The sequence below is a fragment of the Euprymna scolopes genome, chromosome 10 (assembly GCF_053919585.1).
Source record: "Euprymna scolopes isolate OS-2025 chromosome 10, ASM5391958v1, whole genome shotgun sequence".
Taxonomy (NCBI): Eukaryota; Metazoa; Mollusca; class Cephalopoda; order Sepiida; family Sepiolidae; genus Euprymna; species Euprymna scolopes.
Window position 1 is genome coordinate 112093780 of NC_136491.1, and position 16552 is coordinate 112110331.

The 16552-nt window shown below is 36.2% G+C and overlaps 1 protein-coding gene and 1 long non-coding RNA gene across 3 annotated transcripts in view; both read left to right on the forward strand.

Annotated features, from left to right (window-relative positions):
* LOC145286212 (uncharacterized) overlaps nucleotides 1–3987 on the forward strand; it is a 101433-nt gene extending 97446 nt beyond the window's left edge. The window contains exons 15-16 of the mRNA XM_080135013.1: nucleotides 1014–1065; nucleotides 3765–3987. Of these exons, the coding sequence (XP_079991139.1) occupies nucleotides 1014–1065; nucleotides 3765–3911 (199 nt within the window). The 3' untranslated portion in view covers nucleotides 3912–3987. The remainder of the gene's footprint in view (nucleotides 1–1013; nucleotides 1066–3764) is intronic.
* A 1207-nt stretch (nucleotides 3988–5194) lies between these two features.
* The window catches only part of LOC145286216 (uncharacterized), a 34222-nt gene continuing 22864 nt past the window's right edge, over nucleotides 5195–16552 (forward strand). The window contains exons 1-2 of one of the 2 annotated variants that reach the window (XR_013869129.1): nucleotides 5195–6357; nucleotides 11372–11853. This is a non-coding gene — a long non-coding RNA (uncharacterized LOC145286216). Of the gene's footprint in view, nucleotides 6358–11371; nucleotides 11854–16552 lie in introns of those variants that run through there. The other variant, XR_013869130.1, reaches the window with a different exon arrangement.

The window sequence follows — 16552 nt, forward strand, 5'->3', positions numbered from 1 at the left end:
CATATAAGAGCCTATTCGTGACCACACACATACACACACACACATACACGCACACAGCTTTATATTATATATATATTTGTAGTCATCGGCATATAGTCCTGTTTCGTTGTATCACAACTCATCAGTGCTGCTAGACTAGCATCTCTCCCAAGCCAAGGATTGAACCTAGAACCGTCGTGTTGACAGTCGGCAGTTCTCCCACTCGACCATAGAAGCGACGCCCGTAAATAACTCGTCGGAATGTCTATTTAAATAGACACCCGCCACCACTTTTATAGTGCTCAAATCGCCTGTTTGTAAACAAACAAACAACGAGCTTCGCATTTTTCAGCCAATTAAGTAGCGGGTGAGATTATTTATGACAGTGCTCTACCCAAAGAGCTGGGTTTAAAATATATTTGTAGTCATCGACATACAGTCCTGTTTCGTTGTATCACAACTCATCAGTGCTGCTAGACTAGCATCTCTCCCAAGCCAAGGATTGAACCTAGATATATATATATATATATATATATATATATATATATATATATATATATATATATATGTATTTTCTGGTCTCAGTTCCGTGTGATGTTTCTCTAGCCCCCCCCCCCCGTTTCCATTCTTGTGTAGTTTCTATATGGCCGGTTAACGTTTCTAGCTCATGTGAATTAGTTTTTCGGGATTGTTCCTAGTGCTCCTACGATTATTCGTATTATTGTTATCATGATTTTCTTCAGATTCTATATTCCTTTTGGCTCTCCGGGCAGTTCCGTGTATTTATTTTGCTTCTCTATCTCCTTGATGTTCACCTTGTGGTCTGCCGGGATGGTAAGATCTTCTTCTTCTTATTATTATTATTATTATTATTATTATTATTATTATTATTATTATTATTATTCATTTAATTTTAATTCAAAAATATTCTGATGTCTTTTTATATGAACTTCCAATGAAGAAATTCCATCAATGTTTTGCAGAATATTCTTCTTACTAATATAAATCTCTCTTTGTATTTTACTCTTCTGTAGTCAAAACCTGCCTCCACAACAACAAAATCATTTCAGCTACAGAAATTATCAGGTAAGTTTATGCCTCGATTGTTATTTAATCATTATATTATGAAGTCAAGCAGAACACATGAACTCAACATAGCCAAGGACCACAAGTTAAATATCAACTTAGAACATCTTACCATTTTCTAATGTAAGAGGGTTTTCTTTTTTTTTTGGGGGGGGGAGGGGGGTCACTACTTATCAAGGCCAAGAGCAACTTGAGGATAAGAGTTAATGTGACGGAATGATTGTCAGCCAAAAAATGAGGAACAGCCAATAACATGAACTTACTCCTAACAGCCGTGTTTTAAAATTCATAATGATTGGTTAATTAGTTTAAAAGTTTATCTTGTACAACGATACCCTGGCCAGCAGTAATTATCACTTCCTACAATGATGATTGCATAAGCATGAAACGATAGTGTCTATAGGTATAAAAATTATTAATATTTATTGTTTATAACATTATAGTTATAAAGCCCCTTTAAGAAAATAAAGTTGAACCCTGTTCAGGGAATTAACAAAAGACAGTCAACTTTAGTGCATCATTCCGACTTCCTGCCGTTTTAATGGAATTTATTTAATAAATCAAAAAATGAAAACAATGAACAAGTTAAAACACTTACGGTCGAGACTAAACGTTTGCTACGTTTACTAACTCCTGATATCGAAAACTAAAGATTTCTCCAAAATACATACTGTATAGAAACAAAACAAAAAAAAAAAATGGGAAAAAAATCTCCAGCAAATTTTTTTGTTTAACAGGTTTAAAAGATAAAAAGATTAATTTTCAACTTCCTGACCAAAAATTCACTTTTTAAAAAAAATTTAGATCATTATACAGTTAAGGGATAAATGATTCAACATTGTTTGCTGTATTATCAAGAAAATAGGACTGTGAAACATTTCATTTAAAATTATTTGAAAACGGGTGCATTTTTTTTTTTTTTTACTTAAAATTAAAGTCACTCGTGAATTAATAATTAAATACACCTTTTAACAAATATAAAACTTCACAGTATTTTCCCGACAAAAAATATTCCCTTTTACTTGCATGTGTCCAAATGTAAAATAATTTTTTATCTTTCAGGAAATAAAATAATGTCACTTTTGAACCAGTTTTATGAATTCTTCAGTAATTTCTTTAAGAATTGAAGTAGAAAATAATTGTTACATATTCGTTATGGCTGGTTGTCCAAAATGCGTTTGTCCAGTCTATATAATTAATAATATCTACTTTTGTCTCTGGTACAATATATATACACACTGACACGAGTAAAACCACAACACAGCTGATCTATAAAAAAATATATTGCTTTTATTTTGCACCGACAAATCAGTTTTTGATTATAAATTGTAATGTTTTGACATTTCTGAAAAGTGTGTGCGGTGAGGCACATGGTTGTGTCGGATGTCAGACAGTGAAGAAATATGACAGCCTCCCTCTCTCTGATTGACTAACCGGCTTTCTCTTTGTGACAATTTATTTATACAAACATTCTTTTCCTATTAGAATGTTTAGCATTTCCTATTGTCTATTGCTTTAATCCTTTGACCGATATCCTCTCACATATTTCTGGACCAAATTATTATGCATTCCATTAGACAATGGTGGAAAATCCTGCATTCTTCATATGGAATCCATTTGCGTGTGTGCAATCCATCAAATGTTTTTTCTTGGAGTTGCTTGCAACATCTAAAGTAATCATCCTTCGTAATAGTCAGTACTGTAGGTCTATAACCCTAGGACTTCACCTGTGACGTTAGCAGGTCATGAGATTTTTAGTGCAGAGGCCTGCTATTATGAAATCCATGGCTAGGTTGATAGTTCAGGACCTATTAGATTGGCGATTCTATTTTGGACCCTGTTTACTAGAGAGAGACAAGTGGTGGATGCACTGGTCTACATGTGGCAATGACATTACATTCATGGGTGAATAATGACTTTGTAGAAATTTTTATTTATTTATTTTTTTATTGCCGTTTCATCCCAAACAAAAGGCCACTTAGTCGTGAGGGGCTAATATTTGGGACCAGATTTGCAGGGATACTATTTATGGAGTTGGGCAGCAAGATGTCTGTTCACATTACACTTGAATTTCTGCATGTCAGTACAGTCAGGGAAGCAGGGGCCTGGGAGGGAATTTCAAAGTGCAGCAATCCGAGGAAAAAAGCTATTCGAGTAGAAGGCTTTACGTCATCTACGGATCTCTACAGTGTAGGGGTGGGATTTTGCTGCTTGGGGTGCATCAGAGCAGTTGCCATTGAAATACTTGTAAAACAGGCACAAAGATGCCATGTTTTGGCAATGGGACAGAGGTTGGAGTTTAGTTGATAGTTCAGGACCTATTAGGTTGGCGACTCTTTTTTTTAACTCTATCCAAGAGTAAGAAACTAGTGGCAGATGCACCAGCCCAGATGTGGAAACAATACTAAATGCATGGGTGAACCATGGCCTTGTAGAGATATAAAATACTCGGTGTAAGTAGCCTTCTAGTATGATAGGATAATTGTAATAGCATATAGGATACTGTCAGATGTGAGTATTTTTCTAGCATGGTAGAGGGAGCGCACCTTCTTTGCAGCAGCTTTGGTAATGTCTTCTATGTATATGTTCAAATTTATGTTACCTGTTTTAATCTATTTTATATTTTGTTCCAACTTGGAATTGAAAAAAAAAAATACATTTGTACAGATTTTTTTTCTAATATTTTATGTTTGTTTCAGTCGCCTGATGGGGATTTAGATGAGTCAATCAGTTTAGCTGAAAGAACAATCGAAGACATCAACCATTTAACGAAGAAGATGATGAGGACGATGCATGAAGAGCTGATCAAATCAAAAAGAAACTACGACTTTTTTTATCCTTTCTAATTGTCTTTCCCTCTGTTATTGATCATTCAATTCTTACACTTCCATCTTTATTATGATTAAATGGCTTCACCCACTAGCTATCGCTTTGCAATTTCTTATTCACTACCCCCCCCCCCGCTTTGTCTCTCATTTATTCACATACATACAAATACGGGTAATCGATAGTAATGCGATAAAAATTTGGGTAATTGTTAAAAATTGCGTTCACCAAACAAGATGGTTGCCTGATATTAGGTTTTATGTAAAAACAAAAACTGAGTGAACCTGAAACGGAATACAAAACTGAAATGTTAACAATGAGGAATGAAACGAATTGAAATGTTGCGTAATTATTTACAAAACTATTTTATTTCGAAAATGTAATCCTTTCATGGGCTTCAAAAATAAATTTATTTCACAGGTTCATGTAAAGTCTTGTATTCACAAAACTATTTAATTTTAAAATTTTAAGTCTTTTAGAGGTTTCAAAAAAAATTAATCGAAGAATAAAAATATTTAAAAATATGTAAATATTTCACAAGTTTCAAAAAGATTTTACAATTTCACTGTTTTTTATGAATGTGCTCGTTTCAGATTTCGTTTCAGTTTCACTAAGTTTTCGTTTTTTTACATAAAACCTGACATCACGTGGCCATCTTATTTGACAGACACGATCTTTAATGATTACCAAAATTTTTGTATAGGCGATAATTTGTTTTTTTTTTAAATATTATTAAATGAGGCACCAATACGAGCAGCGGCATAGCAACTATTTTTGCCACCCGGAGCGGTCGTAAGATTTGCCCCCCACCTTGCTCCCCCGCTGGCTATTTATAATCCGTTAACCTTCAAAATTCCAGAAAGTCCTCAAAATATTTATTTTCATGGAATTAAAATCAAGGCTCCAAAATCCGTTTAAAAACAGTATTATACACAAAAGCACAAAAATATTACAACCTTAAAAACTACTTTGGTATAAAATTTCAGAGATTTGTTAGCTTTTTATTATTGTAGTTTTTCCCATTTTCTATTTTTACTCCCTCAAAATGCCGTCTTCTGGCATGTGCCGCCCAGGGCGGACCACCGCTCTTGCCCCCCTGACCACGCCACCTATTTCAAGTTAAAATCTATTTAATATTATGCATGTAATCAGAAGAAAAACGCTACAAGATCCAGAGAAATGGAGTCTTACAAAATGCTACCTTATTACATAATAATGCATTGATTTTAACTCCTAAACATTCTTAGCATCATAATTATATATGTATATATATATATATATATATATATATATATATATATATATATATATATATATATATATATATATAGTCTGTTTATTATACAAACATTATTGATTACATATGTGCATACATGTTTCAGTGGAATCCCAATTTAAGGATAACACTTCATCAGACCAAAAAAGAATCCCAGAGCCAAATATGGGGGGGGGCTCTATTGCGCTCCTAGAGAGAAGTTTGGAGAGTAGGTTCAAGCAACTTGGAGCCAATCTTAGGGCATGTCCAAGCTAGCCTAGAGGTCGCTTGCAGATTATTAATGCTACTACCTGTTAGTGTGACCTCTGACTTCTTGGTTGGTAATTCAATCGCTCCATTGGATCCCTAGAATCTTTCTAAAGCACTTGGAATTAAATGTATCTTATTTCTTCTCTTAGCTGATTTCAAGATACCACGTTTTACTTTGATATAGCAGTATGGACAAGTCGTTGCTGTTATAAAAGCTTGATTTAGATCTGAGGGTGAAATTTTGATTTCTTCAGATCTTTCATTTCTGGTTAAATGCTGCTGAGGCTTTATTTATCTTGCACTGCAACTCATAGTCTATACTGTCTTCCTCGTTTGTGAAGCTTCCTAAATAGGTGAAGTTGTCAACTATAGCTATTTCTTTTTGGTCGATAAAGGCGTTTGTAAGTGGCTGATGTGTTCCAGAGAGCAAATCTGGAGTTTTATTAGCACTTATATACAGACTAATTCTCTCTGCTTCCATCTGAACCTTGTTGGCAATGCCCTTGATCCCTAAAATATTTCTAGACATTTGGAATCAAACGCATTTAATTTTTCTCTTAGCTGATTTTTAGATGCCAAATTTCACTTCCATATCGCTGTGTGGACAAGACGTTGTTGTTATAAAATCTTAATTTAGATCTGAAGGTGAACTTTTTCCTTGTTTTCCCCTCAATATTTATTTTCTATAATAAATAAAAATTAATTGTATAACTTTAACTAACTTAGCTAGTCTCATTCATTGACAATATTATTCACTATTTTCCTTCTGCCTCATTTTCGTTGTATCTTGTTTTGTTTTTTTTTGTTTTTTTTAAACGGATCTGTGTCCACCCATCCCAAATTACTGACAACCACAAAACACCTCAAACACTAAACATACATTGTTGACCTCTTGAAAATGGAAGTTCGAAAAACAAGACATTGCAGGCACTTTGGATTCGGTAAGTGTGAATATCTAATAGAAAAATAGATAGGTGATTGCTTAACTTAATGTTGTGTTGCACAATTGTTGTGGATATTCCCTTTGAAAATTCAAATCCCTCGTTGTCAAGTTGTTGTGGCCCGGGAAGGGTCACTAAGGAAAACATGGACACGGAGATGAGTTAGGAAAGGTAAAATATATTGAAACAAATAAACATCACAAACAAGAGCAATAGTTTTAGCAAGTACACTGACCACACCGAGAGTCGTAATCTCAGTTAATTTATACAATTCAGAGAGTTCATATCTTGTGCATTGGGAGTCCCCACAACACTTATCCATGTTGTTTAAGAAAAATTTTTAATTAAATCCAGTTGCTGTCAAAAGTTCATTTCAGTTACACATCAGGATGACCTCTTATTCCTTCCATAATTACACAGGATGAAACCTGGGTCCATCACTATGATCCAGAGACCAAAGCCCAGTCAATGCAGTGGAAGCACTTTTTTTTTTTTTTATATCGGCATCACCACTTATCAAGGCCAAGAGGTCACTCGAGGATAAGGGTTAAAGAATGTACAGTAGAAATTGGACAATATAGTAATCGTTAGTAATGGAAATTCGGTAAATTTGGTAACAAGTGGAATAGCACATCAAGAACATGTTTACGTTAGATTTGAAGACAACCATATTGTAGTCAGCTGGAAAGCAGGAAAACGGAACACAATTCCACAGGTATGCAGTTCTAAGAAAGAAGCTTTGTTCATGGAATCTACGTTTAGGTTTAGGCACAGATAACGAGTGGGGGGAATTATTGATAGTGTTTTCAGCTAGACGAGTGTTTCTTGTGAAAGTTTGGCGAGGGGGGACCATTGACTGAAGCTCAGTCGAACACTTTCCATGAAAATAACGATACAGCAGAGACAAACTCACAACATCTCTTCTGTGAGATAGAGGCTGCAGGGAAGAAAAAAGGACATCTCCTACAAGGCTACAAAGTCTATTTTGAACTCTATCAAGGCAGGACAAGTTCTTTCTAGCAGCTTCTGCCCAGATGTGGCAACAGTATTCCATCCTTGGACGTACCTGGCTCTTATATAGATAGAGAATTGCATCAGCAGTGAGATATCTACTGGATCGATAGAAGGATCCCACCATTTTCCCAGCGTCCTTGGCAACAGATTTAATGTACGTGTTCCATTTAAGATTAGGAGTAAAGGTCGAGCCCAGAAGCTTGTCAAAACTTGAGGCCTCCTCAAGAGGAGAGCCATTTATTTCAGTTGATGCCAGATGAGGATTAGAACGTTGATTATGTAAAGGGAGAAGCTTGGTTTTAGATGCATTAAAAGTAACCAGCCACTCCTTTCCCCATTGTACTACATGTTCAAGATCAGAGGAGAGAGAATAGGAGAGAACTTGGTCGTTTACTGTCTTAGATGTGCTACCATAGATGGTAATGTCATTAGCATAAATGTCTATAAATAATGTAAGGATGTGATTTGGCGGATCATTAATGTAGATCAGGAAAAGAGTTGGGCCCAGGATGGCCCCCTGAGGGACTCCAGCATTAATATAGGGTAAGTAATGATTTTTGCATTAATACTGTGAGCTTCTGATTTTTGCCCATCAACTACTACTCTTATGAACCTATCAGAAAGAAATTATTTAATAATGGAGAAGACATTTCCAGCTATACCATAGCTAGAGATCTTGTGAAGTAAACCTTTATGCCATACCTTATCAAAGGGATTAGATATGTCAAGAGCAATTGCCCGAGAAAAGTTGCCTCCGTCGACAGATTTGCTAATCCTATGAGATATAACTGTAAGCACATCTGCTGTAGATTTAGCAGAACGGAAACCATATTGTGTGTCACTAAGAAGGTTATTTTTGTTGAGATGGTTGATTACTTCTCTATTTAACATGGATTCCAGCAACTTACTCATGATGCACAGGAGACTTATTGGCCTGTACTGAGGGGGGCATGAGCAATCACCTGAATTCTTAAATACAGGGCATACTAATGAGATATTCCAGGGAGATGGGAAGCAATTCTCCTCAAGACAACGTTTAAACAGTTTTGCAAGTATGGGCGCTAGTTCTGGTTGAAGTTTTTGGAGTACTATAATTGGAATACCGTCAGGGCTGATTGCTTTACTGGAATCAAGGTTTTTGATTAGCTTGGCAATATCGTGTACAGATATATGTATATCACATAGCGTGTTTTCTGATACAAGAGGAAATATTGGGGGTTGGCGGCCTTGGTCGCAAAGGGTAGAATTAGCTGCAAAGTTCTTGACAAAGAGTTTGGCTTTGTTTGATGCTGACGAGATGACCTCAGGTCCATTGATAATAGTTGGGATAGAGCACACACTTCTGTTCAGGATTCTGTTTGCTATTTGCCAAAACTGGTGGGAACCAAGCCGCTGTTCAACTACTTTGTACTTGACGGATTGAGCATACAACTCTCTTGCGTTCTTTATTACTTTCTTACAATGGTTGCTGGCAGTCCTGAAAGCGGCTTTAGTTTCCATACATCTATTACGTTGGAAGCAGTGGAAAAAGTGATTTCTGTGCGCAATGGCAGCAGCACATTCTGGAGAGAACCATGGCTGGCTGTTAGGTTTTTGCTGGAACTTTTTCGAGGGTATGAAACGGTCTATAGCTACAATGAACCATTCCAGTCTGATACTATAGAGGACACATCCTTTTTAAACATTGAACGCAGAGGTAGATCTGATATAAATGTATGGAAGCTATCCCAGTCAGCCATAGTGTATCGATATACTGTACGGTGGAGAGGTACGTCTGAGGAATTATTACATTTCATTTTTATCTTAATTGATACAACAGAGTGGTCGAAGATTCAAGAGTAGACAGAGGAGAAACTGAACATAGTTCAGGGCAAGTTGGGAGAAAAAGATCTAGTAGACTCGCATACTGGCTGTCATTGTCGGGCACACAGGTGGGTTCGTGAACAATCTGAGTGAGGTCATAAGTAATGGAGAAATCATGACAGAACCTCCTCTCATCATCGGTCTTATTTGAGTGGGTCAACCATTCCACGTTGTGAACATTGAAGTCTCCACATACGTGAATGTTAGCTGAAGGATAAGCAGATAGGACGTGGTCAATTTTCTCAGATATGCTTTTGATATAGTAACTCCGCTGTTGTGGGGGCGATAGAGAGTAAATATAAACAGTAGTGTGAGCAAGTGCAACCCGGAAGCACATATAGAGTAAGTTAGGATATTCTCTGGAGATGTCTCTACCACATGGAAAGCTATCTTTAATATAGGCACATATTCCATGCCCATGGTGATCTTGGGGGTCAGATTTGGGAGTTAAGTTAGAGTATTCTTTAATTACGAACTCATCTAGGGAAATGGTCTGTCTAATGCCAGTTTCGCTTAAAAATAAAAGGTCTGGTTTCGCCTCCTGTAATTGGGTTTCAATCTCTGGAAGGTTAGAACGTAGACCCCTGATGTTGGAGAAGGAGACATGGTAGTGGGGATCTATGTTGGAACTTAGAGATCTGGGTTTAATCGTGTATTTTTTCTTGAAACTTGTCATGATGGAATTTTGAATTTGTGGACTAGGTCATCAGACTTGCTTAGAGCAGGACAGAGAGGGGAAACTAAGAGAGAAAAAGAAAAAAATTTTTTTTTGTAGAACATGATAAGGTAAAGCCGTAACAGTTACCCACTAATATGGCATCGAGAGGCCCCACCAGAAGCTACTGCATGGTCCAGAATCCATTCACTAAATGGCAATACAGCTGCCCCAGTATTTTGCACCTGTTGATAGGACAGCCTCCTTTGTGGTTAATCCAAGGTTCAGGTCCCTGACTATCAGGCGGATAACGTCAGCCCAGATAAAACATTTACCTCCAACACTCTTACTAGTGACATGGCTACAAGGAGAGACATAGAACAGAAAATTTCTGCCACCTCTGCCAACTGTTCGTGCAAAATACTGCCAACCTAGAATACAGCTTTTTCTTCTCACTTTGTCAGCACTTAGACTCACCACCTCCAAAGAAGGCAAGGGTGCAGCCCTCCGCTGGCAAGGTCATGCTCGCAGTCTTCTGGGACCAGGACGGAGTAGTGATGACAGATTTCCTGGCAAAGGGTACCACAATTACAGGAGCCTATTATGCTTCACTTTTGAGGAAATTAAGGGAAGCTATCAAAATCAAGAGGTGGGGCAAGATCAGCAAAGGTATCCTCCTCCTGCAGGACAATACTCCGGTCCACAACTCGCATATCGCCAGATCAGAAGCACGGGCGTGTGGTTATGAAATCTACTCTATCCTCCCTACTCTCCTGACCTTGCACCCTCTGACTTTCACCTCTTCCCAACCATGAAGTTGTTTTTGAAAGGAAAGCGTTTCCCAGATGATGCAGCCTTGATTTCTGAAGTCACATTGTGGTTGGAGGACCAACCTGGGGTGTTCTACAAAAACGGTCTTCAGAGCTGCATCAAACGATGAGAGAAATGCATAACTCTAGGTGGTTCCTATGTAGAGAAAGACTAATAACTGTGCTAACTTTCGTTGCTCTACTGCTATGGGAAGTGGGTCAGGGGCATTACTTATTGCACGTCCCTCGTATCACCTCTTGATTGTTGAGGTCCCTAGGTGTCAGCAAGATTTCTACTATAATACTTTCTTCCCTTGAACTACCAGGCTTTGGAATTCCTTCCCTGTTTCCTGCTTTCCTGACTGTACTAACATACAGAAGTTTGAATGTAAATGTTGCTCAACTCCCTGCAATCCTGTGTTAGATAGCGAGCGTCCCAAATAATAGCTCCTTACGTCCAAATGACTTGTTTGAAATGAAAAAAGCAGGCTATACCATTAACAAGATTTCCAAAATACTCCCTTTAGCATGTTTGACTCCAGTCAATTCAGGGGTAAGTAGTGCTGGGTTTGGCTGTAAAAAATAAGTATATTTTATATATATATTTTCAATGTATTACCCATATTTTTTTATTTTTTTTAATTTATTTATTTTATTTTTTTTTTTTTTACAGAATCAGGAGTTAACAATGAAGAGAAAAAGAATTTGATGTTCTATTTTTACGTTTTTAGTAACACATGCGCTGGTGTCTTGTCTCCAACACCAACACTGTCATGTCATGTGTTTTTTTTTTCTTGAGGATACAAAAGATTTTTTACGAGGGTGAGGGTCATCATTTATCAAGGCCCAAAGGCCATTTGAGGATAAGGATTACTGAGTGTTGGGTAGATGGTGAGACAACATGGTAATTGTGGAACCTGGTTAGAGTTTAATTATTTAAAAAGATGGTACACCAAGAACTTATTTACATTAGACTTGAAAACGACCATGTTATAAGTCGGCTAAGAAGTTCTAGCAAAAAAACTTGGCTCATAGAATTTTCATTCAGTTTTAGGCACAGGTAGAGAGTAAGGGAAAGTATGATAGTATATATTGCTTATTTTGATGATATCTGGGAAAGATAAATGTTAACAGTTGAAAAGACCATTGTTTAATAATGTGAGAATGATATGCATGGTTAAACATATCAAAGACTGATAGTTGCGATCTGTCAAAAGGACATCTAATAGGAACCATAACAAAGTCGTGAAAACCATGTTAAGATGGAGCAACAGTTGAACTGGCTTGACATCCCAGGATAGAAAAACACAAAACACAGCATAAAAAGTCTTTTTTGTTTTTTTGTATTTCTTAATAGGAGAATGTATTCTCTGGTTGGCAAGTAATGATTCAAGGGTGATGCCTGGGATGTGGTCAAAGAGATAATTTCTGAATAATCTGAGCCAATATTGGCATTGATACTCTGTTAAACCTACCATGTAACCTATTGCATTTGAAAAGATCAAATCTATATTGACTTTTAAAAGCATATTATTACCAGTTAATATTCCACATTCTCATCATAAATTTCATAATTTAATAAATTGTTAATTTCGAATGACGTCTTCTTACTATTCCTTTCTCCATTACACATCTAAAAACAACCCTTTTTTTTTTCCTTTAAGGCAAGGCTACACAAAACCAAGAGTTTTATACAAAGAAATCGTTCAGCAATGAAAATAATTGCATGTATTACAGCAAAATCAACAAAATTCAACGATCAATACAAATAGTTTTCATAAACAAATCAACAATTATTCATTAAAAATCAGGATGTAACTAATCGAAAAATACCTTTTTAGATGCACAAAAGTTGGTCTTCAGTGATGCACGGTCCTCACTACCAATTTCAGATTCTGCATCACATCCGCCCAGACAGCACTTCAGTAGTGTCAGGCTGCCTCTTTAAAAGCTCCATGCTACACATATCGACATTATAAAAATGCTAAGTGACAAACTTTGAATATTCTTATAAAGGCACACCTGTCAGTGTAAGTCAACGAGAAAAGTCTTTACTGCAGGGCCTATATAATATTTTCCCTTACTTTCTCTGGTTTCATCTCGGTTAGCTTCTCTTGGATTCATATTAGGATGAATTGGCATCTTCTATAGAGCTATTCAATTAATCTAATTGATGGCTTTGTTTGTTTGAACTCACTGATTTTGTAATCCTACTAGAAGGCTGCCCGGCATTGCCCAGTCATAAGATACGCTTAAATATGATATTTTAATGTATGTAGATTTCATGTTTATTATTATAGAGCCAATTTATTGATTATTATATTGTACCCAATATATAGAAGTGCCCCTTTACCCCTGGCATGACCTAGTTGTAAAATATGCTTGAATATATTAATTCATGCAGATTTCATATTTTTTATTATAAAACCAATAATTCATTGATTATTATATTGTATCCAATATATAGTTGCCATTTCAAAAGTTAAAAAAGGAAATGATTGGGTGCCATCAGTTAGAATTGAAACCAAAACATATACCACTCTATCCTTAGTTGTTAAGTTTGAAAAGAGTTTGCTAGAAATGACATGATGGCATTAAAATTTGAGACGATTACAAATTCAGAGTTTAAGTACATGGTTGAACGATAAAAGTTGCTATAAAGAAAAGAACACTATAACTTTATTTTAAAACTTTTATTGGAAAAATCAATTCAGGTAACTTGATGATGCAGCAGAGCTGACATCTATTCAAAGTAGCCATCTTCAGCCTCAATCACTGCCTTGATACGGGTCCGGAACTGGAAGCATGCCCTTTCCACAATCAATACCAGGAGCTTGGCGAATATTCGGTGGATGACTGTGATCAGATTGGCTTTGGTGTTGTGTGGGAGTTCATGTTAGTAATGTTCTTGACGTATCACCAAACGAAGTAGTCCAGCAAGTTCAGGAAAGGAGAGGATGAGGAGACCAGTGAGAGAAGGTACAAAGTCGTGGCACTCCTTCTAAAGCCAAGCTTGGGTCTCTTTGGACTTGTCGGCTGGCACCGAATCCTGCTGCCACACTCAGGGTCTTCCAGCGGTCACCTGTTTGCACCAGAGGATCACAATACTCTTCAGCACATTCAGGTACACTTTGGTGCTGACTTTCAAGCCGACTTCGAAGATGTGAGGTGGCATGATGTGACCTTGAAACCACACCAAAGACCATAACCGTGACTGGAAACGTTGCTTTTATCACTCTAGGCACGTTACCGTTATTCGTGGCAATCCAGTGATGCATTTTGAGGGTGCGAGCAATGGTCCTGTTGTCATAACTTGGATCAGTAGAGAGCATGAGTTGTACAGTGGCGCATCTCTGATGTGGCTCGTTGGACGTTGTGTTACTTTCAGACATGATAGAAGGCTCTTAGGATTTGTATACAGCTTGCCAACTAGTAGATGGTCCGCAGCAAAAAAAGAAAACTGGTTTTTATCAAACAGAAATGGGATCATGTTGTCTTTTCTAGTGCAACAATTTTATCATGCCACCCTGTATAATAATAGATTAATCTCTCTACTTAGGCTACACAGTTGCTCAAATTAATTCTAACTTATTTATGTACCAACTATTCTTTGCTGACCATTAATATTGGCATTCCTTCCAAAACAAATGTCACTCAATAAAATTTCCAACCATATTTGTATACAAATAAACGTCATTCTATGTTTGACTTGCTCACCATATTTCAGTTATACATGTCCCACAGTCTTTGTTCTATCACTGTTCAATGATATCGGGGACACTTTGATGATCGTTTCATCAGTAGATGTGATCCTCAATGAGCTTTACACACACTGGATCTTAAACCCCAGATTTTTAAAATGTGGGGGTTATCTAAAAAATAATATCTAAAAGAATAATCCTCAAGATTGTTCCTCGACTGAAGAAATCAGAATAATACCAAGAAATGAGTGTGTTAGTAATTAACAATTTTGCATGTTGTATCTAGAAGTCCTTATCATTAAATAATGATAACACAAAGACTGCTGTACATTTATTATGACTGAAACTTGGTGGACAAGTCAGGCACAGACTGCCGTCTATATGGTTGAATTGCAAAAAGTTTTATATATATATATATATATATACATATATATATATATATATATATATATATATATATATATATATATATATATATATATATATGACGAGTATATATCCTCCATCAAAAATGACAAAAAAAAAAAAAAAAATGTTTTGGCTGCATTTACACTCATTTTTCCCCACAACTTCCAACACTATAGGAACCCAACACAGCAATTCCTATGCAAAGCTTCTGCACTCACCATTCCAAACTCATACTGCTACAAGTTTTCATACAAGAATATGCACATTTTCTTATCTTCCCCCCAAAATTATATTTTCTTCTCTTTGACATACTCTCTCACCAACATAATCTCATAATGATAGTAGCAAATATATCTCCTTTTTAATTTTAGTCCCTCTACAAAACTCTACATCACCGGTTCTTTTATTCAAAGTAATACTTAGCTACAAGATGCTGGGTAATTATTTCACTTACTAAATACGTTAGTTTCATACATATTACATTGGCATAACATTACAGAATACAGAACACCCTCTTTCAATTCTAAGTTCAGCAGAATGACAAAGTGGCACTCAAACAAAAAGCTTTACATTATAACCAGTCGTTCTTCGATTATGAGAAGACTATTTCTGAACATGGCAAAAGCCTTTCTCAGCATCACTATCAGACACGTTATACGAAACTAAACCTTTATTCACAACATAAAATGCAGACATTATCATTTTAACATCCCTAATTGTTCCGGCTATATTTCACCTTAAAGCTGCCTACATCATCTGTTAAAGTTAACAGTTCACATTCCACATGGCCCATAATTATTCCTTCCTTATGGCGAGTAGATAAACACGTTCTTTATAACTGGCTATAAGCCAGTTAATGCTGCTAATCATTTTGCTGGCATTTCTTCCTTCTTTTTCAGTAACACCTTTGTCCTTCTCTTCTTTTTCAGCATCATCTTCTTCCTCTTATTTTTCACCATCTTCTTCTTTCTCTGCATCTTCATTTTATGTGTCTTCTTCTCCTTCATTTTACACCATTTTCATTCTCTTATTTGCCGTCTTATTTGTTTTCAACATTGAATTCTTCTTCTTCAGCATCTTCAACTTCTTTTTAACCGTTTTCTTTTTCTTCTTCTTTTTAAATGTCTCCTTCTTTTCTGCAACTTCTCTGACTTTGACTTTGCATTCTTCTATTTCTTCTTTCTCATCTTTTTCTTACATGTTTTCTTCTCATTCTTTTCCTTTTCTTCTTTCTTCTAAACAATTTCTTACATGCAGCTGAAGCACCGCGCTATTGATTTATTATAGGGTTTTTCAGAAATATATTTTTTGATTCAACAGTTTAAAGGCTTCAATGTTCCATTGTATTTTACCTTTAAACATGACAGCAGAGCATTAACCCTGCTCAAAACATATTAAGGACATGCATACGTATTATAGAAACGTTTACTGATTGATTAATGACATCGCTACATCGCGCAGGTATTCAGGTGCAGTAACGGAACATAATTGGGCATTTTAAAAACATTTCGATATAACAAATATGATTATTAGTTTCTTTGGAGGACATATACTTTTACAATTGTTACATAACTAGGCAGATTTTCAGGAATAAAATCAGTTTAAATGCCGGATCGCCTTCAGACTTTTAACATTTCACATATGCACTTATGCAGATTACAGACTGTGCTGAAATAATAATGCTGTTATTTATTGACCCACTTTTAACATGGGAGGCATCTAACAATTCTAAAAACAATACCTAC